The sequence below is a fragment of the Mobula birostris genome, chromosome 2 (genome assembly GCF_030028105.1).
Source record: "Mobula birostris isolate sMobBir1 chromosome 2, sMobBir1.hap1, whole genome shotgun sequence".
Classification (NCBI taxonomy): domain Eukaryota; kingdom Metazoa; phylum Chordata; class Chondrichthyes; order Myliobatiformes; family Myliobatidae; genus Mobula; species Mobula birostris.
Window position 1 is genome coordinate 177,790,372 of NC_092371.1, and position 22,896 is coordinate 177,813,267.

Below are 22,896 nucleotides of genomic sequence, written 5' to 3' on the forward strand. Positions count from 1 at the left end.
CTCCCCTTTCTAGATCTTTCTGTCTCTATCTCTGGAGACAGCTTATCTACTGATGTCTACTATAAGCCTACTGACTCTCACAGCTATCTGGACTATTCCTCTTCTCACCCTGTCTCTTGCAAAAATGCCATCCCCTTCTCGCAATTCCTCCGTCTCTGCCGCATCTGCTCTCAGGATGAGGCTTTTCATTCCAGGATGAAGGAGATGTCCTCCTTTTTTAAAGAAAGGGCTTCCCTTCCTCCACCATCAACTCTGCTCTCAAACGCATCTCCCCCATTTCACGCACATCTGCTCTCACTCCATCCTCCCCCCACCCCACTAGGAATAGGGTTCCCCTTGTCCTCACCTACCACCCCACCAGCCTCCAGGTCAAACATATAATTCTCCGTAACTTCCGCCACCTCCAACAGGATCCCACCACTAAGCACATCTTTCCCTCCCCCCGCTGCATTCCGCAGGGATCACTTCCCACGCGACTCCCTTGTCCATTCGTTCCCCCCATCCCTCCCCACCAATCTCCCTCCTGGTACTTATCCTTGTAAGTGGAACAAGTGCCACACATGCCCTTACACTTCCTCCCTCACTACCATTCAGGGCCCCAGACAGTCCTTCCAGGTGAGGTGATATACTGTGTCCGGTGCTCCCGATGTGGCCTTCTATATATTGGCGAGACCCAACGCAGACTGGGAGATCGTTTCACTGAATACCTACGCTCTGTCCGCCAGAGAAAGCAGGATCTTCCGGTGGCCACACATTTTAATTCCATGTCCCATTCCCATTCTGATATGTCTATCCACAGCCTCCTCTACTGTAAAGATGAAGCCACACTCAGGTTGGAGGAACAACACCTTATATTCCGTCTGGGTAGCCTCCAACCTGATGGCATGAACATTGACTTCTCAAACTTCCGCTAATGCCCCACCTCCCACTCGTACCCCATCCATTATTTATTTATATACACACATTCTTTTTCTCTCTCTCCTTTTTCTCCCTCTGTCCCCCTCACTATACCCCTTGCCCATCCTCTGGTTTTCCCCCCCTCCCCCTTTTCTTTCTCCCTAGGCCTCCCATCCCATGATCCTCTCATATCCCTTTTGCCAATCAACTGTCCAGCTCTTGGCTCCATCCCTCCCCCTCCTGTCTTCTCCTATCATTTTGGATCTCCCCCTCCCCCTCCCAGTTTCAAATCTCTTACTAGCAATTCTTTCAGTTAGTCCTGACGAAGGGTCTCGGCCCGAAACTTCGACTGTACCTCCTCCTAGAGATGCTGCCTGACCTGTTGTGTTCACCAGCAACTTTTACGTAAGTTGCTTGAAATTCCAGCATCTGCAGATTTCCTCATGTTTGCGTTATACCTTTAGTTTTCCAGATTAGATAGGCTTGATCCAAAAAAGAAGGTTGAAAGAAAAAAAATTGAATAGAATAGGGCTTGCTAAAATAAATTGATTCAATCCAAAAAATTTTCGAAACTGAAACCATATTCGAAAATTATATTTAACTATTGGGTTATCCATATGTTTGTCCAATTTAGAAAAAATCAAAGGGAAGCGGAGTCCGATTTCATATCCATCGTATATAATGGAAAGAATTCTAGATTTAATTCCTTTTCAGAAGGGTTCAATAGCAATTATTTATAATATGATTATGAAAATAAATCCAGATGTATCGAATTCAATTAAGAACGACCGGGAAAGGGAACTTAAGCTTACTTTACCTGTAGAGAAATGGCAAAAAATTCTTCAGTTAGTTAATTCTTCCTCTATATGCGCTAAACATGTGTTGATACAGTTTAAAGTAGTACACAGGGCTCATATGTCCAAGGATAAATTAGCTTGTTATTACTCTCATATAAACCCTGTATGCGATAGATGTCATTCTGAGATAGCCTCATTAACTCATATGTTTTGGTCATGCCCTTTGCTGAAGAAATACTGGGACGTTATCTTTGATATTATTTCAACTGTTTTGAATATTGATTTACAACCTCATACTATCATTGCAATCTTTGGTTTACCAATGATAGAACAACATCGTCTGACCCTCTCAGCTTGTTGGATGATTGCTTTTGTTACACTAATGGCTAGAAGATCCATATTATTGAATCGGAAAGAGATGAATCCTCCTACTACATTTCACTGGTTTTCTCAAATTATGTCTTGCTTAAATTTAGAAAAAATTAGAAGCGTCATTTACGACCCTTCTATTAAATTTGAAGAGATTTGGAGACCATTTATTCAATACTTTCATATGATGTAATTTGATCCTTTCCAATTCTATTTTGTTACTCCATATTCGGGGAGAGGAGTGGAGTTAACGACACTAATGGTCTTATCTGAGGTATTATAATAGCCCATTCTTTTTCTTTTTTTTTTCTTTAGTTTAGTTTTCTTTTAATTGGGTTAGTTTTTTTTCTTTTGGGGTATAATTTTTTTTTCTTTTTTCATGATATTTTTATATTTTCACTTTATATTTTCCTATATTATACTTGTACTTTTTGAGATTTTGGGAGGCTCAATAATTATGTGTCAATTGAGCTCATACTTGTATAAACTATTTATCAATAATGTAATCCCACTTTCTCTGTATCTATTTTCTGTAATGGTTATGATGCTGAAATTAAAAAAGAAGGAAGTATTCTAAAAGCAGGATGACGCAAACATTGCTGATAAAGTCATAATAAAAACCAAAGAGACAGCATATAATAAAGCAAAATTTAGTGGGAAGTTTGAGGATTAAGAAGCTTAAAAAACAACAGAGGACAACTAAAAACAACATAAGGAGAGAAAAGATGAACATGAAGGTAATATCACAGAGGATGCCTAATTTTTTTTCCAGATATAAAAAGAGTAAAAGGGAAACAAGAATAGATATTGAACTGCCTGAAAATGACATGGGAGAGGTAGAGGTCAAGGAAGTGGTGGATGAAATAGATCAGCATTTTGCATCAGTTTTCATCATGGAAGAAACTAGCAGTGTTCTGGAAGCTCGAGAGTGTCAGGGGGCAGAAGTGAGTGCAGTGGCTATTAATAGGGAGAAAGTGCTTGGGAAGCTGAAATGTCAATGTGGATAATTCACCTAGACCAGATGGACTACACTTAAGGGTTCTGAAAGTGGTGGCTTCAGAGATTGTGGAGGTATTAGTAATGATCTTTCAAGAATCAATAGATTCTGGCATGGTTCCAGAGGACTGGAAAATTGCAAGTGTCACTCCAAGAAGTAAGAAAGGAAGAAAATAAGAAAATTATAGGCCAGTTAGCCTGACCTCAGCGGTTGGGAAGGTGTTGGGGACTATTGTTAAGGCTGAGATTTCATGGTACTTGGAAGTACATGATAAAATTGCCAAAGCCAGCATGATTTCATTAAGGGAAAATCTTGCCTGACAAATCTATTGGGATTCTTTGAAGAAATAACAAGCTAGATAGACAAAGGAGAATTGATGGATGTTGTTCACATGGATTTTCAGAAGGCCTTTGACAAGGTGTCACACATGAAGCTGCTTAGCATGATAAGAACCATAGTATTACAGGACAGATACTGGCAGGATTAGAGCATTGGCTGATTGGCAGGAGGTAAAGAGTGGGAGAAAAGGGAGCTTTTTCTGATTAGCTGTTGGTGACTGGTGGTGTCCGGCAGGAATTGTTGATGGGACCGCTTCTTTTTACGTCATATGTCAATGATTTGGATGATGGAATTGATGGCTTTGTGGCCAAGTTTGCAGAATATATGAAGATAGGTGGAGGGGAAGTGTTGAAGAAGCGAAGAGGCTACAGAAGGACCGAGATGGTTTAGGGGGAATGAGCAAAGAAGTGGCAGATGGAATACAGAGTCAGGAAGTGTATGGTCATACACCTTGGTAGAAGGCATAAAAGCATCAACCACTTTTTAAATGGGGAAAGAATTTTAAACATCCAAGTTGCAAAGGGACTTAGTGCAAGATTCCCTAAAGGTTAACTTGCAGGTTGAACTGGTGGTAAGGACGGCAAATGCAATGTTAGAATTCATTCTCGAAGGCCTGGAACATAAAAGCAAGGATATAATGCTGAGGCTTTTTAAGGCACAGCTAAGGCCTCACTTGGAGTATTGTGAGCAGTTTTGGGCCCCTTATCTAAGAAAAGATGTGCTGATATTGGAGCGGGTTCACAGGAGGATCACAAAAATGATTCCAGGAATGAAAGGCTTATTATATGAGGAGTGTTTGATGGCTTTGGGTCTGTACTCACTGGAATTTAGAAGAGTGAGGAGAAAGCTCATTGAAACCTTTTGAATGTTGAAAGACCTAGACAAAGTGGACGTGGAGATGTTTCCTATATTGGGGGTGTCTAAGATAAGGGGGCACAGTCTCAGAATAGAGAGATGTCCATCTTGAATGGAGGTGAGAAAGAATTTCTTTATCAAGATGGTGATGTATTTGTGGAATCCATTGCCACAGGTGGCTATGGAGGCAAGGTCATTGGGTGTATTTAAGACAGGGGTTGACAGGTTCTTGATTAGTCAGGGCTTGAAAAATTATGGGGAGAAGGCAGAAGAATGTGGCTAAGTGGGAGATGGATCAACCATGATGCAGTGGCAGAGCAGACTCAATGGGCCAAATGGCCTAATTCTGCTCCTCCGTCTAATGTCCTTATATACCGGTGAAGAATTTGCCTCTTAGGTCTCGAATAAATCTCTCTGCTCTCACTTAAACCTGTGTCCTCTCATTCTAGATTCTCCAACCATGAGGAAAAATATTTCTGCCCCTCGGGATTTTATACACCCCTGATGAATTTACAATTTATTTAAATCTTACATCTATCCCACAATATGAGGGAGTAAAAATCCTTGCGTTATGACTTCGTTGCAATGTACAGATATGTGAATTTAAGAGGCTAATGGTTTGTAGAAAAAAGCTGTCCTGTAGCCGTTTGGTCTGGGCTTTAATGCTGCAGTAGCGTTTGCCAGACGGAAGCAGCTTGGACAGTTTATGGTTAGGGTGACTGGTGTCTCCAATGATCTTTCAGTCTAAATGTCCTCAATGGAGGGAAGTTCACATCCACAGACGCGCTGGGCTGTCCGTACCACTCTCTGCAACGTCCAGCGATCAAGGTTGGTGCAGTTCCCGTACCGAGCGGTGATACAGCCAGTTCCCAATGCTCTCAATGGTGTCCCTCTAGAAGGTCTTGAGGATTTGGGGGGGCCTATGCCCAACTTCTTCAGTCGCCTAAGGTCGAAGAGATGCTGTTGTGCTTTTTTTTGCCACAAAGATGGTGTGTACGGTCCAGGTGAGATCATCAGTGATGTGTATACCAAGGAACTTTAAACTATTCACCCTCTCAACTTCAGACCCATTGATGTTGATCGAGGTGAGCCTCTCTCCATTCCTCCTGTAATCCACAATCAGCTCTTCTGTTTTTTGAACTGAGTCAGCCTAACCACCATCCCAGCCCCACCCATTACTCAAACCCTCCAGTTATTAAAATATTCTTGTAAATCTTCTTTCCAGCTTAGCACATTTATTGTGTCATAGAGTCATAGAACAGTACAGTACAGCATCAAGGCCTTTGGCTTATCTAGTCTGCTATTCTAACTAGTTCCATCAACCTGCAACAGCACCTGGACCATAGCCCTTCATATCCCTCCCATATGTACCTATCTAAATTTCTCTTAAATATTGAAATCAAACCCACGTCTACCACTTCCACTGGCAGCTCTTACCACACTCTCACCACCTCCTGAGTGAAGTAGTTCCCCCTTAAATATTTTACCTTTCACCCTTTACCCATAACCTCTAGTCTCACCCAACCTCAGTAAAAAAAAAGCCTGCTTACATTTACCCTATCTATACCCATCATAATTTTGTAAACCTCAAATCTCTACTCATTCTCCAAACCTTCTGGGAATTTAACCTTGTTCATAGGTGATTCAGTCAGCAGAAGTCAATGGAAAACAATCTGTTTATTCTACTTGGTTGACTTGCAGTAATCAAATAGCTCCTTGTATGGTATGATGGCAATTATCAGCTAATTATATGGTAGCTTTGACGACACCTGCCATTGAGATTGTTTAGAGCTGAGGAATAGGGTACAGTGCTGGAGAGAGTGAGAGCAATCCAGGTAGCTTCAGAATCAAAACTACACCTGAGATAGAGTGTCGCTGTCAGGCTGCACATGTGCATTCTCAACTTCTGAGTGGCAACATGACAAATCTGACACAATTAACTCTCCATACACACTAGGATTTCATAGAGGACTATGTCATTTATATCAACGATCTGGGTGAAAATGTAGTTAACTGGATAAGCAAATTTGCTTATGACACCAAGATTGGGTGGTGTAGTGGACAGCAAGGAGGACTATCAGAGTTCACAGAGGGATCTGGAACAGCTGAAGAAGTGGAACTGAACGTGGTAGATGCAATTTAATGCAGACAAGTGTGAGGTGTTGCAATTTGATAGGACCAACCAGTGTAAGTCTTAATTAATTAATGGTAGGGCACTGAGAAGAGTGGTAGAACAAAAGGATATTGGAATACAGGGTACATAATTTGTTAAAAGTGTCATCATAGCTAGATATGGCCGTAAAGACAGCTTTTGGCACACTGGCCTTCATAAATCAATGTACTGAGTACAAGAGATGGGATGTTACGTTGAAGTTGTATACGATGTTGGTGAAGTCTAATTTGGAGTATTGTGTGCAGTTTTGGTCACCTACCTATAAGAAAAATGTAAATAAGACTGAAAGAGTATAGAGAAAATTTATAAGGATGTTGTCAGGTCTGGAGGACCTGAGTTATAAGGAAAGATTTAAAAGGTTAGGACTTCATTCCTTGGAATGTAGAAAATTGACAGGAAATTTGATAGGGGAATCAAAGTTATGAGGGGTATAGATAGGGTAAATACAAAAAGGGTTTTTCCATTGAGGTTGGGTTGGACTACAACCAGAGGTCATGGGTGAAGGCTGTAAGGTGAAAAGCTTAAAGGGAAGGTGAGGGGGAACTTCTTCACTCAGAGAATGGTGAGAATGTGGAATGAGTTGCCAGCACAAGTAGTGCATGCGAGCTCAATTTCACTATTTCAGCCAAGTTTGGATAAGTGCATGGATAGTAGGGAAATGGAGGGCTATGGTCCTGATGAGGTCGATGGGAGGAGGTAGTTTAAATGGGTCGGTATGGACTAGATGGGTCAAAGGCCATGTTCATGTGCTGTACTTTTCTATGACTGGAATATAAAAACAAGGATATAATGCTGAGGCTCTATAAGGAATTGGCCAGACCACATTTGAATTATGTACAGCTTTGGGTCCCATATCTAAGAAAGTTTGTGCTGGCATTGGAGGGGTCAAGAAGATGTTAATGAGAATGATCCTAGGAATGAAGGAGTTAACGTATGAGGAACATTTGATAGCTCTGGACTTGTACTTACTGGAATTTAGAAGAATGGAGGATGGCAGGTGTAGAATCTCATTGAAACCTATGGAATATCGAAAGGCCTTGATAGAATGGATGTGGAGAGGATATTTTCTCTCGTGGGGAAGTCTAAGACCAGAGGACACAGCCCCTTTAAGCATGTCACTTTAGAAGAGAGATAAAGAGGAATATCTTTAGCCTGAGGGTGGTGAATCTGTGGAATTCATTGCCATAGGCACCTGTGGAGGCCAAGTTATTGGGTATATTTACAGTGGAGGTTGATGATTCTAGAATAGTCACGGCATGAAAGGTTATGAGGAGAAGGCAGGAGAATGGGGTCAAGAGGGAAAATAAATCAGTGATGCTGGAATGGCCTAATTCTGCTCCTATGTCTTATGGTCTTAAGTGCATCAGATACGATCTAATTGGAAATTTTTCACTGATGTAATACTAAGTTGCAAGTAAAACGTAAAATGTACTAGTGCCAACACTCTGTGATCCAGTCTAACTCCAACTGACAACGTTGGCGTGTGACTCTGATTTGCAGAAAGGCGGCTGCTTCTTGGATCAAAATGCCAAAGGAATGAAGTGTGGTGGGGAAGAACTCTGGCCCAATTGTTATGGGAATCTCCCTAATCCAACAAAACCTATCATACATCAATGAAATACACTCATTAAACACTCAAATGCATTCTTGGGTCCCCATGGTAGCATAGTGGTTAGCGCAAAACTATTACAATTCCAGGTGTTGGAGCTTGGACTTCAGTGTCCTCTGTAAGAAGTTTGAATGTTCCTTCCCTTATGCGTGTGGGCTTCCTCCGGGTATTCCAGTTTCTCTCCACAGTCCAAAGGCATACTGTTTAGTAGGTTAATTGGCCATGTAAATTGTACTGTGATTAGTTTTGGGTTAAATAGGTGGATTGTTGGGTGGCACAGCTCAAAGGGCCGGTAGGGCCTGTTCTGTGCTGTATCCCTAAATAAATAAAATAAATATCATGAAAAACAGTCAGATTCACTTTAGCTCTTTATTACAATATCGCTGCCATTACATTGCATTGCTTGTATTAAACTTTACATTGCCCAATGTTAATAAATACATGAACAATTCAGAAAGATGCTTCGAGCTGCGCAAAGCAGCAATACCTCCAATCTTTACAAGATGGTAAAGTCAGCAACTCTCAATATGTTGTGGATTATTTACATGATCCAGGTAATTTATCAATGTCCCATCGAGTCTGTTAGGGATAGAAAGATTACCAAGAGTTCATAGAGTTATTGAAAGAATACAGAGAAAATTTACAAATATGTTGCCAGGACTTGAGGACCTGAGTAATAGAGAAAGGTTGAATAGGTTAGGATGTCATTCCCTGGTGTGTTGGAGAACAAGGGGAGATTTGATAGAGGCATACAAAATTATGAGGGGTATTGATAGGGTAAATGCAAACAGGCTTTTTCCACTTCAATTGAGTGAGGCTAAAACTAGAGGTCATGAGACAAGGGTGAAAGGTGAAATGTTTAAGGGAAATATGAGAGGGAACCTTTACTCAGAGGGCATTGAGAGTACGGAATGAACTGCCAGCACAAATGGTGGATGTGAGTTTGATTTCAACATTCAGAGAAGTTTGGATGGGAGGAATATGGAGGTTGATGGGACTAGGCTGATTATGCGTTTGGCATGGACTAGATGGGACAAAGGGTCAGTTTCTGTGTTGTCGTGTTCTATGACTGAGTTACCAGAGCATACAGCTGCAAATGCATCAACTATACTGCACACATCAATGTTCTCTTACTAAATAACTTTTTTTTGCTTTTGGTAGGGAATGTTGTAAACAGAACTCTATGCATTGAAATATGCTCTGCTGTAAAATCAAGGAAAGATCAATCATCATTACTAACTCTAGATTGTGATAGTTTTGCTTCCCCTGTTTTACATAGGTCAATGCTTTAAAAGGACAGCTTTATACAAATGTGCTAGTCTGGTACAGAATAATCAAGAGAAGTTGGGGAAAGGTGAATCAGTTTTCTTCTCCCATCCTGTTCCATTAACAGTGAGATTGAATCGCATTTCCACCTTCAAGGTCATCTGTTATAGCATTGAGTTATTTATCGCATATTATTAATAAAATTTTGATCATCAGAATATCAGAGATGCTTCTTTCTGTCAGTTTAGAAAGTCCAGACATGGAGATATTTTCGTTGTCACCTGGAAGTAGCCAGCCGCACACCACACAGGTGAACAATAAGTTCGTGACTGAAGTCCGAGGATTTGCCTCTACTTGCATGCTGAGGCCTTACCTGGCATTGTGTGCAGTTGGTTGTAGGGACGGTGCCATAGGAAAATATGCATGCTATCTACAAACATCATCTAGCACAGAGTAACAAGTATTATAATGCTCTCACGTGTGCTAACATTCGCTTTTCGTACCCTCTGGTACATCATCCTCTGCCGTACAGAGCTTCATCGATCTCAGGGTTCCACAGCTTGCTTGTACAACATTTACAACAGCAATACTGGTCACACTTCCTTTCCATCTTGTGACAACTCCTTTCATGTTCAGTAGCACGAGCAGTACTGTGCAAAAGTCTTAGGATGCCTGAGACTTCTGTACAGTACTGTATTTGTCAACGTGGAGCAGAGAGCGAGTTTGTAAATTTGACAGGAGCAAAAGATGTTGGGAACAGTGAGGGTGCAGCGCCATGCGAGGTCTGTGGGATAGGTGGCAGAGAAGGAGTGCCAGGGCAGAGGATAGAACGGCTGCAGACACACCCAGCTCTGAGACACAAGGTAAGGTCATCTGATTCCAAACAATTGGTTTATTGATCATTACAGAATGTCTCTCTGGTGCTTCCTGCTCCCTCCCCTTCAACTTTTTCCAACCTCATTCCCATTCCCAGTCACCAAGAGAGACTTATATTAGAATCTCGTTTATCATCACTCATATAGGTCATGAAATTTCTTTTTTTTCATTTGTAGCAGCAGTACAGTGCAATACATAAAATTACTACAGAACTGAACATCTATTTGTAGAAAAGTAATAATGTCCACTGAGAAAGCAAGTGGTGGGTGAATAACAAACTGTGAAAGAAATTCAGGGCAGATTTAATTTCAGATGTGAGGTTACTACCTAAGCTCTGAATTGTGAAGGATGTATTTTTTCAATCACTGGCTTGTATTGAACTAGCAGTAGTGCTGTAGCACATTACATGTTATCTGTAGTAATGGCCTTGCCTACCACCTGGAGCCTCACCGACCGCCACTGCTACAGTCCTCCTTGTGCAGGTGAACTCTGATCTGGAGTCAACCAGAAACGGCTTCGCTCTGATTAAGGCAACACCATTTGGTTAGATATTAACCTGTTGGGATTTAAAGCTCACTTGCAATGATTATCCAAGTTAGCCATTGAGAAACAGATTGTTAGAGGCAAAACATCAAAATGCTTTAACTTTCAAAATACAAGGCTTAAAATCCTGTTTAGGTAGTTCTGAATGTGAAGATGGGATCCAAGTTTTCTCCGGTATAAAAATGCCTGATGTGTATGAGGAGTATCTGGGAGAGTGGGTGGGAAGGGGTTTGCCAGCTGCTTTGGGGCTGCCATCTTCTACCAGGTGGGAACTCAGCTCACGGCCGCGCTTCCCACTTGCAAACTGTCAGGGATACAAACAGCTGACAGAAACAAAGCCCTGCCTTAACCTGGGGAGGACCTGAACATGAAGTGAAATTGGAAAATAGTAGCAGTGCGATTACTTGAGCTGAGTATGATGCTCTGCTAAGGGGCTGTCCATTGGTGAGTTCTCAGGTGACTGTAGTTAGACAATTGGACAATAGACCTAGAGTAGAATTGGCAGATGTTTTCCATTAAATTGTGATGTGACTGGGGAGAACATGTTGGCTGGAAAGCCCCTGTTATTAACAAAATGGAAAAATAGAGATGTCAGAACAATCAAAAATGGGTTTGAATAAACTCTTCTTGGGCTTGCAGCCGGGTAACAAGTATTGATTTTAACCTACGCTTCGATGACAAACTCTGCCACCTTCAGCAGAGGGGAAGCTGGCATCCCTGATGAAGACAGCAGAGTTTGCTATTGAAACTTTGGTTAAAATCGATATCTGCATCTGGCAGGAAGCCCAAGAAAGTTTATTTGTCATATATGTCAGGAAAGCATTAGATCCTAATAATGGGTTCCATATTAGTACGGCTCTAATGGCTTTTAGGAACTACAGTAGGAGTGTATGTAATTTATCCCATTGCGTTCCATATAATCATCGCTTATTCAAGTAATGATTAATGCAAAGCTTTGACACCGACAAACAATAGTGACACAAAACAGTACAGCACAGGAACAGGCTCTTCGACCTGTCTGTGTTAAACACAATGCAAATTAAATTAAATTCCTTCTGTCTGTACATGATCCAAATCCCTGCATGATGTCAGTTTAAAATCCTATTAAACACCACTATCATTTCTGGTTCCACTATTGCCCCTGGTAGCCTGTTCGAGGCACTTACTACAGTATTCTGTGTAAAAATAAACGTGCCCTGTACACCTCCCTTAAACCTTCCCTTTCCCATCATAGAGGGCTATGCAGTATAGTAATTCCAGGCAGTTTCTAGAGTAGGTTACATGACTGGCACAACATTGTGGGCCAAAGGGCCTGTAATATGCTGTAGATTTCTATGCTCTATGTTAACTGTATGTCCTCTACCCCAGGAAAGAGATTCTGCCTACTCCATTCAAACCCCTGATAATTTTATAATCCTCTATCAGCTCTCGACTGCCTCTGGAGCACACACTCAAGTACGGCCGATCTATCTTTATAGCTCATGCCCTCTAATCCAGGCCGCATCCTGGTGAACCTCTTCTGCACCCTCCACATCATTTAACACAATATTCTAATGTTGTTAACATCTGCATTTAACTAAGGCTTCCCTTGAATATGTTATACATAAAAGTATTGCTGATGGATACTGACAACTCTGCCACAGCTACAAGTTTTCCTGCCAGCATACTGGACAAAAAAAGACAGTCACAGTTTTGTATTGCCGCTTGCTGGTGCCGTACTCTGGGCTTTTGTCAGCAATGAACACAGCATTGTAGAGAGTACACAGCATCAACTGTTTCATTGTGACTGGTAAAACAATAACTAAAGAATGAAGATCAGAACGGATTGTCAAGGTATTTTGAATGAAGACCATTAAATGGGGTGGTTGCAGAAAAGATCAAAACATAAAAGCTGTAATGTCTAAGCCAGCTGTCTATGACGAGCCTTAAACTGGGAGATGAGTAAATTGTGATTAAAATAAATCTGAGTATCAAAGTATCTAAGTATTTTTGACCCATGAAAATGTCCAGTACAAATGCTTGTTTACACTGCAGCACAGTACCTCTTTTTGATTTGGTAGAGGAAGTGGTTCAGCAGAGACTTGCATACTTGGATCTAAGGAATAACAAAAGATATTGTAAAATAACAGGAAGGATATAGGATTTTTCCTATGAAACTGTTAGGCTTTTGTTGTGCAACAAGTCTTCTACTGTGGTGAACATGAATTGAAGAATAGCCTTACTTTAGGCAGTAGAGGATTCGGCTGTTTTAGTCCCCTATCCCAGTTCCTTGAATAGCCCCCTCCCCCCCAATTTGTTCACTCTCCTGTTTTTCAGATGCCTCGTCAAAATGGCCTAATTCTACTCCTATATGTGTGGTGGTCTTATGGTCTAAAATCTACATTTAGTCACCAACCCCGAGCCTTTCCTCGTGACCACCTGATTCCTGGGTGGTAGTGGGAAGGCCTACTTATATTAAGTGTACTGCAACAGTTGCACACAATGTTCATTTTAACATTGCCATTTCTTTTGTGATGGGGGAAGAAGGGAAAAGGCGGCTTGTTTTATTGTAACACATACAAAATGCTGGAGAAAATCGGCTGAAGGGTCTCCACCTGAAACGTTGACTGTACTCTTTTCCGTAGATGCTGCCTGGCCTGTAAATCCTCCAGCATTTTGTGGGTGTTACTTGGATTTCCAGCATCTGCAGATTATCTCGTTTGTTTTACTGTGGTTGTTTTTGTTTTGTTGCTTGTGTAGCTTTACTGAACATGGTGGGCATGCTCTGTAGGCACTGGAATGTGGGGTGACATTGCAGGCTGCCCCCACCACGTCCTTAGGTCACTTTTGCTGTCAGTGCAAATGACGCATTTCACTGTATTTTTCAGTGTACAAGTGAATCTGAACTACTGAAGTATAACATTTCTAAATCTACAAAGTTGGGGAATAAATGTAACGACAAGATTTATGGACAGCAGGCTAACGAGGTAACCAAGCAGTACTGAATCAATCATCATGTTGTTATTAAAACAAATGAACGTCAATGCACCAATTTGGACCTTTGGGATTCTTATAAAGTTTTCTTCTCTTGCCTTCCAATCAACATTTGTCATTTTTCCCATCACATACAACTTGACTGTAACATTCTACCTCTTCCTCTCCAGAAACTCTGATCCTTTCTCAAACCTCAACCACTGATGTCTGATTCATCATTCACTTTTGTTATGAAGGAATTGTTACAAGTGGACACCTCCAGAAAGCTGGGCCTATGCTTCCTTTCCCTCAACTGAAATGTAGAGGTGGGGATGGAATAATTCATCACCCAGCCACATCGCTCATCTCAGGAAACTTCATACCCAGATTGAAACTTCTCAGGATGCTAAATAGGAGCAGAAATTGGCCATTCAGCCTATCAAGTCTGCTCAGCCATTTGATCAAGGCTGTTTTATTTTCCCTCTCAACCCAATTCTCCTGCCTTCTCCCCATAACGTTTGACATACTGACTATTCAAAAACCTTTCAACCTCCACTTTAAATATACCCAATGACTTGCCCTCCACAGCTGCCCGTGGCAATGAATTCCACAGATTCTGGCTAAAGAAATTCCTCCTCACTTCTGTTATAAATGGACGACCCCTTCCCACCCTATGTCTATTAAAATGCTAGTCCGTTTTCTCAGTTCTTTCATCTCTGTTGCATCTCCTCCATCCCCTGAACATCCACACTCACCCTATCTTCCCAGCATCTTAACAGTGATAATTCCTTGTCCCCATGAGGCTCCGAAACTAACACACCAGCTCCACAACTTCCGCCATCTCTAAAGGGATCCTACCACTAAACATATCTTTACCTCCATGCTCCACTCTGCTTTCCATAGGAAATCACACCCTCCACGATTATCTTGTCCATTTGTCCCTCCCTTCCTTCCTGTGAATGGGCAGGTGTAGCCTAAGTGCTACATCTGCCCATTCACCTCCAGTCAGGGCTCCAAACTGTCCTTCCAGGTGAGGCAACATTTCATCTGCAGATCTGTTGTGTCCGGTGCTCCTGAGGCAGCCTCCTCTATATTGGTGAGACCTGTCATAAATTGGGAGAACCGCTTCATTGAGCACCTCTGCTTCATCCACCAAGAGTGGAACTTCTCTGTGACCAAACATTTCAATTCTGATTCCCATTCATGACCTGACATTGGTCAATGGCCGCCTCTTGTGCCATGAGGGAGCCACCGTTGGGGCAGAGGAGCAACACAATAGACAATAGGTGCAGGAGTAGGCCAATCAGCCCTTCCAGCCAGCACCGCCATTCACTGTGCTCATGGCTGATCATCCACAGTTAGTACCCTTTTCCTGCCTTCTCCCCATATCCCTTCACTCTGCTATCTTTAACAGCTCTATCTAACTCTTTCTTGAAAGAATCCAGAGAATTGGCCTCCACTGCCTTCTGAGGCAGAGCATTCCACAGAACCACAAACCTCTGTGTGAAAAAGTTTTTCCTCAACTCCGTTCTAAATGGCCTATCCCTTATTCTTAAACTGTGGCCACTGGTTCTGGACTCCCCCAACATCGGGAACATGTTTCCTGCCTCTAGCGTGTCCAATCCCTTAATAATCTATGTTTCAATCAGATCCCCTCTCATCCTTCTAAATTCCAGTGTATACAAGCCCAGTTGCTCCAATCTTTCAACATATGACAGTCCCACCATCCCGGGAATTAACCTCGTGAACCTACGCTGCACTCCCTCAATAGCTAGAATGTCCTTCCTCAAATTTGGAGACCAAAACTGTAGACAATACTCCAGGTGTGGTCTCACCAGGGCCCTGTACAACTGCAGAAGGACCTCTTTGCTCCTATACTCAACTCCTCTTGTTATGAAGGCCAACATGCCATTAGCTTTCTTCACTGCCTGCTGTACCTGCATGCTTACTTTCAGTGACTGATGAACAAGGACACCTAGATCTCGTTGTACTTCCCCTTTTCCTCACTTGACACCATTCAGATAATAATCTGCCTTCCTGTTCTTGGCACCAAAATGGATAACCTCACATGTATCCACATTAAACTGCATCTGCCATGCATCTGCCCACTCACCCAGCCTGTCCAAGTCACCCTGCATTCTCATAACATCCTCCTCACATTTCACACTGCCACCCAGCTTTGTGTCATCTGCAAATTTGCTAATGTTACTTTTAATCCCTTCATCTAAATCATTAATGTATATTATAAATAGCTGCGGTCCCAGCACTGAGCCTTGCAGTACCCCACTAGTCACTGCCTGCCATTCTGAAAAGGACTCATTAATCCCCACTCTGTTTCCTGTCTGCCAACCAATTTTCTATCCATGTCAGTACACTACCCTCAATATCATTTGCTCTAATTTTGCACACTAACCTCCTATATAGGACCTTATCAAAGGCTTTCTGAAAGTCCAGGTACACTACATCCACTGGCTTTCCCATGTCCATTTTCATAGTTACATTCTCAAAAAATTCCAGAAGGTTAGTCAAGCATGATATCCCCTTTGTAAATCCATGCTGACTCGGACCTATCCTGCCACTGCTATCCAAATATGCCGCTATTTCATCTTTTATAATTGATTCCAGCATCTTCCCCACCATTGATGTCAGACTAACTGGTCTATAATTGCCTGTTTTCTCTCTCCCTTCTTTCTTAAAAAGTGGGATAACATTAGCTACCCTCCAATCCCCAGGAACGGATCCTGATATTATATTCCATCTGGGTAGCCTTCAACCAGATGCCATGAATATCGATTTCTTCTTCCGATAAAATAAAATTTCCCTTTCCCTCCCCCTCCCTTCTTCTGATCCCTACAGTGGCCTTCTACCTCTTCTCACCTACCTATCACCTTTCCCTGGATCCCGTCCTCTTACCCTTTCTCCTATGGTCCACTCTCCTCTCAGATTCCTTCTCCAGCCCTCTACCTTTCCCACCCACCTGGCTTCACCTATCATCCTCTAGCTAGCCTCCTCCCTCACCTCCCCCACCACATTTTTATTCTGGTGTCTTCCTCCTTCCTCTTCAGTCCTGAAGAAGGTTTTTGGACCAAAAATGACAACTGTTTATTCATTTCCATAGATGCAGCCTGACCTGCTCAGTTCCTCCAGCATTTTGTACGTATAACTTCAGATGCAGATTAAGATAAAGACCTGACTCAGTGGGTCAACTAACGGTAAAGCCTTTGCAAAGTTTGTGAAATGGAGAAGAAAGCACAAAACATTAGGATATCTGTTTTCCACCGAACCAAAAATACAAATTTGCCTGGCAATAACTGAGAATGAATACAAAATAATCACCATATTAGAAGATAAAGACAAGGAGCAAACCTTGACATCTTAAGTGAAATCAATAATCCAACTTAGAATACTGTGTCCAGTTCTGGTCTCCCAGCTATAGCAAGGATAGAACACAGAACATTTCAGCACAGTAATGTTCTGTCCTTGCCAACACTGAAGTGTTCTATATTCTATCCTTGCTGTAGGCCCAAAATGTTGTGCTGACATTTTAACCTACTCCAAGATCAATATAACCCTTTCCTCACACTTAGCCCTTCATTTTTTATCATCCATGTGCCTATCTAAGTCTCTTAATTGTCCCTAATGCATCTGCCTCTACCACCGTTCTCTGTATCAAAAACTTTCTCTGACATTCCCCCCATTCATTCCTCCAATCAACTTAAAATTATGCTTCCTGGTATTCGTCATGTGTTAAGCTGGGAGGGGAGGCTGTGGTGGTGTGCAGAAACGATTCATAAGGATGTTTCTGGGACTGGAAGGCTTGGCTGATAAGGACAGACAGGATAGGCTGACACTCTTTTCCCTAGAGTGTAGGAGACTGAGGGGGTTATAAAATCATGAGGAGCATACATAAGATGGATGGTCACATTCTTGTTCCCTGGGTAAGGTAGTCTAAAATGAGAGGGCGTAGGTTTCCGGTGAGAAGGGAAATTTTTAAAGGGGACTTGAGGGTCAAATTTTTCCCTCATGGAGGGTGCTGGGTATATGGAACAAAGTGACAGAGGAAGTGATAAAGATGCAGACAATTACAATGTTTAAACAGACATGTTTTAGAGTGATATGGGATCAACGACGGCAAATGGGTCCAGCTTAAGTAGACAACTTGGTCAGAATAGACTAGTTGAAGAGCCTGTTTGCATGCTGTATGACCCTAGAACACCTTAGTCAACACATTAACTTTGGCTATGAATTAATCAGTAAAATATTCCTGCGGCATACAGCCTTAACAACAATTTTGTTCTTTCGCTAATAGGCTCATGTGCTAAAGTCCAAATTTCAACACCATCCCTGTCAGTTTTATCATGAAATTACAAGTAATAAAGCAATAACAGAGGCATTGATAGAATAGGAGGAATTTGTACACCTTCCTGTGACCCCGTGGGTTTACTCCCAGCACTTTGCTTTCCTCCCACATTCCAAAGACTTATGGGTTTGGGCTAGTAAGTTGTGGGCATGCAACATTGGTGCCGAAAGTGTGGTGACCCACTTGCGGGATGCCCCCACCGTATCCTCAGACTGTTTTGGTCTTTGACACAAATGATGCATTTCACTGAATGTTTTGAAGGCTTGATGTGTGTGAGACAAATAAAACTAACCTTTAATCAGACTGACATTTATTTCAAGACCACTCTGTTCCCTTCCTTGGAAAGGTCCCCCAATGGTCCGCACAAGTTGTGGCAGCTGCTTGAGAGAATTTGAGGAATTGGAGTGCGGCCTCCTGAAGACACGATGTGACATTACCTATGAGGCTGTCATGACTGTGTTGGGTTTGGGGTCTAGAAATTGAGGTTTACCTATCTATAATAGTCATAGAGCAATACAGCACAGACATAGCCGTCTGACCCCACCAGTCCATGCCAACCATATTTTACACATTAACTATATTCATGGCATATGCACCATTGAACCTGCAACTCTAGAGGGAAACTAAAACCGTACACATTCTCCTTCAGTAACCCAGTTGCCCACAATATGAGTTAATTTGTTTTGTTTGTCACAAAAGCCTCACTTGTCAGTTTTAAACCTCTACCACTTAGTTTTATTTCCAGGAAATTCCCAAATGGGAAAGGTGTGCCTTGGGTGTCAGTGCTGCACAAAATGCTTCTGCCCTTCAGTTAATTGACTGAGAACCCACTCAAGTGAGGGCTGCAGATGTGGTATAGTCTGCGTGGCAGAGAAACGGCACGGATCAGATGGAGTTAATCAGTAACTCCTGGGACAGACCATCCCCCTCATTGGCCCACTTTCTCCCACAGGACACTGCATGGGAAGAAAAGGTCTACTAGGTCTCAGAGCATGGGCAGAGGGGTTGAGGGGGGAACAACTGAAGGGGGTTAAATGGGGGAACGGGAAGAAGGGGTCAAGAGAAGACAGGAAGAGAGGTGGGAGAGGAAGTGGAGGGAGGAGGACGGGGTGAAAATGGGTAGAGAAGAGTGAGTAAAGGGGTAAAAAGTGGGACTAGGGGAGGAGGAGGGGATGTGGAAGGTGAGAGACAGAGCGGTGAGGAGTAGAGAAGGAGTGGGGAAGTGGAGAGAGGAAGGGATCCCACAATCTCACGGCCGTTCCTGCGGCTTCTCGGGTACGGTCAGAAAGACGGGGGCGAGGGGCCCCTGTGCCTGGGGGCAGCCGGGGAGGGGTCGATAGCCCTGCTCACCCCCGTCGCCCATGTCCCCAGGCATCCGCATCCGGAGCCCGGACACACGCCCCACGCAGTAGAGGTTGGGTCCGCGCAGTGCGCAGCGGAAGGGCTGGGTGAGGGTGGGGAACGCGGAGCCCGGACCCAGCGCCAACCCCAGACGGTCCCAAAGGCGCGCCGCCGTGTTGTAGCGCAGGAAGCCGAGGGCGCGCAGCTCGCGGTCCAACTCTAGACGGTAGAGCCAGGGCGGTCGGTAGAGGAGACCCGCCGCCCGGCCCCCAGTCCCGGTTCCGGGACTTCCCGGGCACTCCTCCCACTCGTCCCGCCGCGGCTCGTATGTTAGCAGACGACCAGACAGCGAGCCCCCGGTCAGGTAGAGGCGACCACCGCACGCCACTGCCTCGGGTCCCACGGCGAAGGCGCCGCGCGGGAGTGGGGCGACGGCACGCCAACGGTCTGCGCGCGGGTCGTAGCGCTCGACCCCGAGCACGCATTCGCCGCCTACTGCGTAAAGCAGCCCGTCGAGGGCGGCCAGTGCCAATTGGGAGCGCGCCTGGCCCATGGCCCGCACCTCGGCCCAGTCGCCAGTGGCCGGGTTGAAAGTGAAAACTCGAGGGGAGGGGCGCGCTGCTGACCCACGGCCCCGCGTCCCGCCCGCCAGGAAGAGGTAGTTATGGAGCGCGCACACGGCGGACCCGCGCACCCCGGTCGCCCCCTCCGCGGGCACGCGACTCAACCTTCGCCACTCACACGCGTCTTCCTCCAGGGTGTAGAGCCAACGCGCGTCCGCGTCCCCGCCCTCTCCCGGCTCGGGAGGGCGCTCTGGGCTGCACGGGCTTTGCGGGCGGCTGCTCTCCCGGCTGGCCGGCCGACTCCCCGTTCCCGAACGTTCGTACACGTCGCTGAGCTCGGCTGCGACCAGGCGGCACACTCCAGTGCCACCGGACTCCCTGCGCTTCACGATCAGCTCGCGCTCAGCGGCGCTCAGGCGGCCGTAGACGGCGGGGTCGCGCAGCACCTCCAGGTAGTGGTCGCTCATGTAGCTGAGAGCGAGCTCGCCTAATTCGGGGACGCGCTGCCGCTTGGCTAGCGCCAGCAGCTGGCCACACGTGCGCACGCCCAGCTGCTCCCGCAGCGCGCGCACCGCGGCCCGCGCCGCCCCCGGCATCTGCAGTGTATGCGCGGCGGCTAGCAGCGCGGCCGCTCCCTCAGGATCCACGTCCTCCCCGCCGTCCACCGTGGGTGCGCGCAGCTGCGCACCGTAGGCATGGTCCAGAAGCGCGCGCATGGCCGGCAGGCCCACCCCACGAACACGCACCACCTGCCGCGAGCGCCGCGCACGGAAGTACTCGCTGCGCGCGCACAGCACCACTTTATGCGCCCGAATCCGGCAGCCCGCCACTTCAATCACCAGATCGGGCTCGGGGTGCGCGCTCCCGCCCCTGCCTGTCGCGTCTCCTGGCCCTCCGCTCGGCTCCAGGCTCCAGTGAGGTGCCTCCCCCTCCTCCTGCAGCCCACCGTTGTTAATCTGTCGCTGGCTGTCCACCACCTGCTCTCCCCCATCCTCCGCCTCCACCATCGCCTCCTGCTCGCCCCCGTCCGCTGCGAAGCAGAGCGAAGAGCTGAAGCCGCAAGTGGCAGGAACGGGCTCCCGTTCATCCTGCTGCTGGAGGTCCTGGATGTGGATGTGCTGCAACGCCTCACCCACCACCTCATCCGTGCTCACATCTGTTCGCTCGGTCCCATCTGCCGTCGGGTGCGTGCCCACCTTGGTGCATGACTGCCCTGTGCTTTGCCAACTGCTTCCCCGCAGCTGTCCTGTGTGGAGCTGTTGCAGGTCACCAAGTTCCAGGCATCTGCTTTCGCCACTCTGCTGTCCCAACATTTCATTTCTGCCGACGCCGTCCATGACTGGAGCCTGACCGTCTTGGAGCTTACATCCCCGCAGCCCATCGCGGTCAGGTCCTGGGCACGGGTTCCCCGCCGCTCCCAGCACCCGGGTCTCCAAGTTCTCCTTCCCCTGCAACGAGACAGCTGGGAAGTCCCGGTTGGAGCGATCCATCAGCTGTTGGTGAATGTCTGCCGTTCCTGGTTGAAGGCAGGTCATCAGGCAGCAAGCGCTCTGTTAGGCAAGGGACTCTTCACCTCTCTCCCTGCATCCAAGTGTCTCTTTATGGATGGTGTACCAACGCAGGTTCCGCGTGAGGAAGGTTTCCAGCCAGTTCCGCTCTGCCTGCTGTGTCGTGACCCGCAAGCATACCCCTGTATTTGCAGAAAAAAAAACAAGAGCAATTAGTTTCTCAACATTGTAAGAAAGCTCAAAGTATCTTCTTTCTCAGTAAAAGGTATGCGCTCTATTGATTTTCGAAACACACGTGGGTCCAGATTACGTGCTTTCGACACCACCACTCACTTGTCAAAAAGGCACAGCAGCGTCTACACTTTCTCAGGAGTTTGGTGCGTGCAAGGCACCCCGTCCCCATCCTCACAACTTTCTACAGGAGCACCAACGAGTGTGTCCTGTCTAGCTGCACAAAACTGTAAGGCATCGAACCACGAGGCACTGCAGAGGATAGTAATAAGTGAGAACTTCACCGGGATCTACCTCCCCCCCCCCCCCATTTGTGCATTCACCAGAGCATTGCAGAGGAAGGCCCTAATGCATTGTTGAGGATCCCTACCACCCATCCCACAATCTCTTTCACCCACAACCGTCAGGAAGGAGGTACAGAAGCATCAGGACTAGGACTGCTAGTCTGGGTAACAACTTCTTCCCTCAGGCTGTGAGGTAAATGAAAACCCTGCCACCACCGAAGTCTGGTCAGTAGGACAGCAAGATGTTTACTGTTAACCTGTGCTACGTTTTGAATTATGTTTTATTAACTTATTTATGGTCATATTTTGATTTATCTGCAGTGTATGCTCCAAGGCAGAGTACAAAAAAATGGCAGGATACTTGGTAATGTGGAGGAGCAGAGGGATCTGGGGGTACATGTCCACAGATCCCTGAAATTTGCCTCACAGGTGGATAGGGTAGTTAAGAAAGCTTATGGGGTGTTAGCTTTCATAAGTCGACGGATAGAGTTTAAGAGTCGTGATGTAATGATGCAGCTCTATAAAACTCTGGTTAGGCCACACTTGGAGTGTCCAGTTCTGGTCACCTCACTATAGGAAGGATGCGGAAGCATTGGAAAGGGTACAGAGGAGATGTACCAGGATGCTGCCTGGTTTAGAGAGTATGCATTATGATCAGAGATTAAGGGAGCTAGGGCTTTACTCTTTGGAGAGGAGGATGAAAGGAGACATGATAGAGGTGTACAAGATAATAAGAGGAATAGATAGAGTGGATAGCCAGCGCCTCTTCCCCAGGGCACCACTGCTCAATACAAGAGGACATGGCTTTAAGGTAAGGGGTGGGAAGTTCAAGGGGGATATTAGAGGAAGGTTTTTTACTCAGAGAGTGGTTGGTGCGTGGAATGCACTGCCTGAGTCAGTGGTGGAGGCAGATACACTAGTGAAGTTTAAGAGACT

The 22,896-nt window shown here is 45.3% G+C and overlaps 1 protein-coding gene across 2 annotated transcripts in view; it reads right to left on the minus strand.

The window, feature by feature from the left end:
• Positions 1 to 8,397: 8,397 nt before the first annotated feature.
• Positions 8,398 to 22,896, minus strand: part of LOC140193942 (kelch repeat and BTB domain-containing protein 11) — a 50,010-nt gene continuing 35,511 nt past the window's right edge. For both annotated transcript variants that reach the window (XM_072251134.1, XM_072251133.1), the window contains exon 2: positions 8,398 to 21,627. In XM_072251134.1, the coding sequence (XP_072107235.1) occupies positions 19,283 to 21,472 (2,190 nt within the window). In that variant the 5' untranslated portion in view covers positions 21,473 to 21,627 and the 3' untranslated portion in view covers positions 8,398 to 19,282. The remainder of the gene's footprint in view (positions 21,628 to 22,896) is intronic.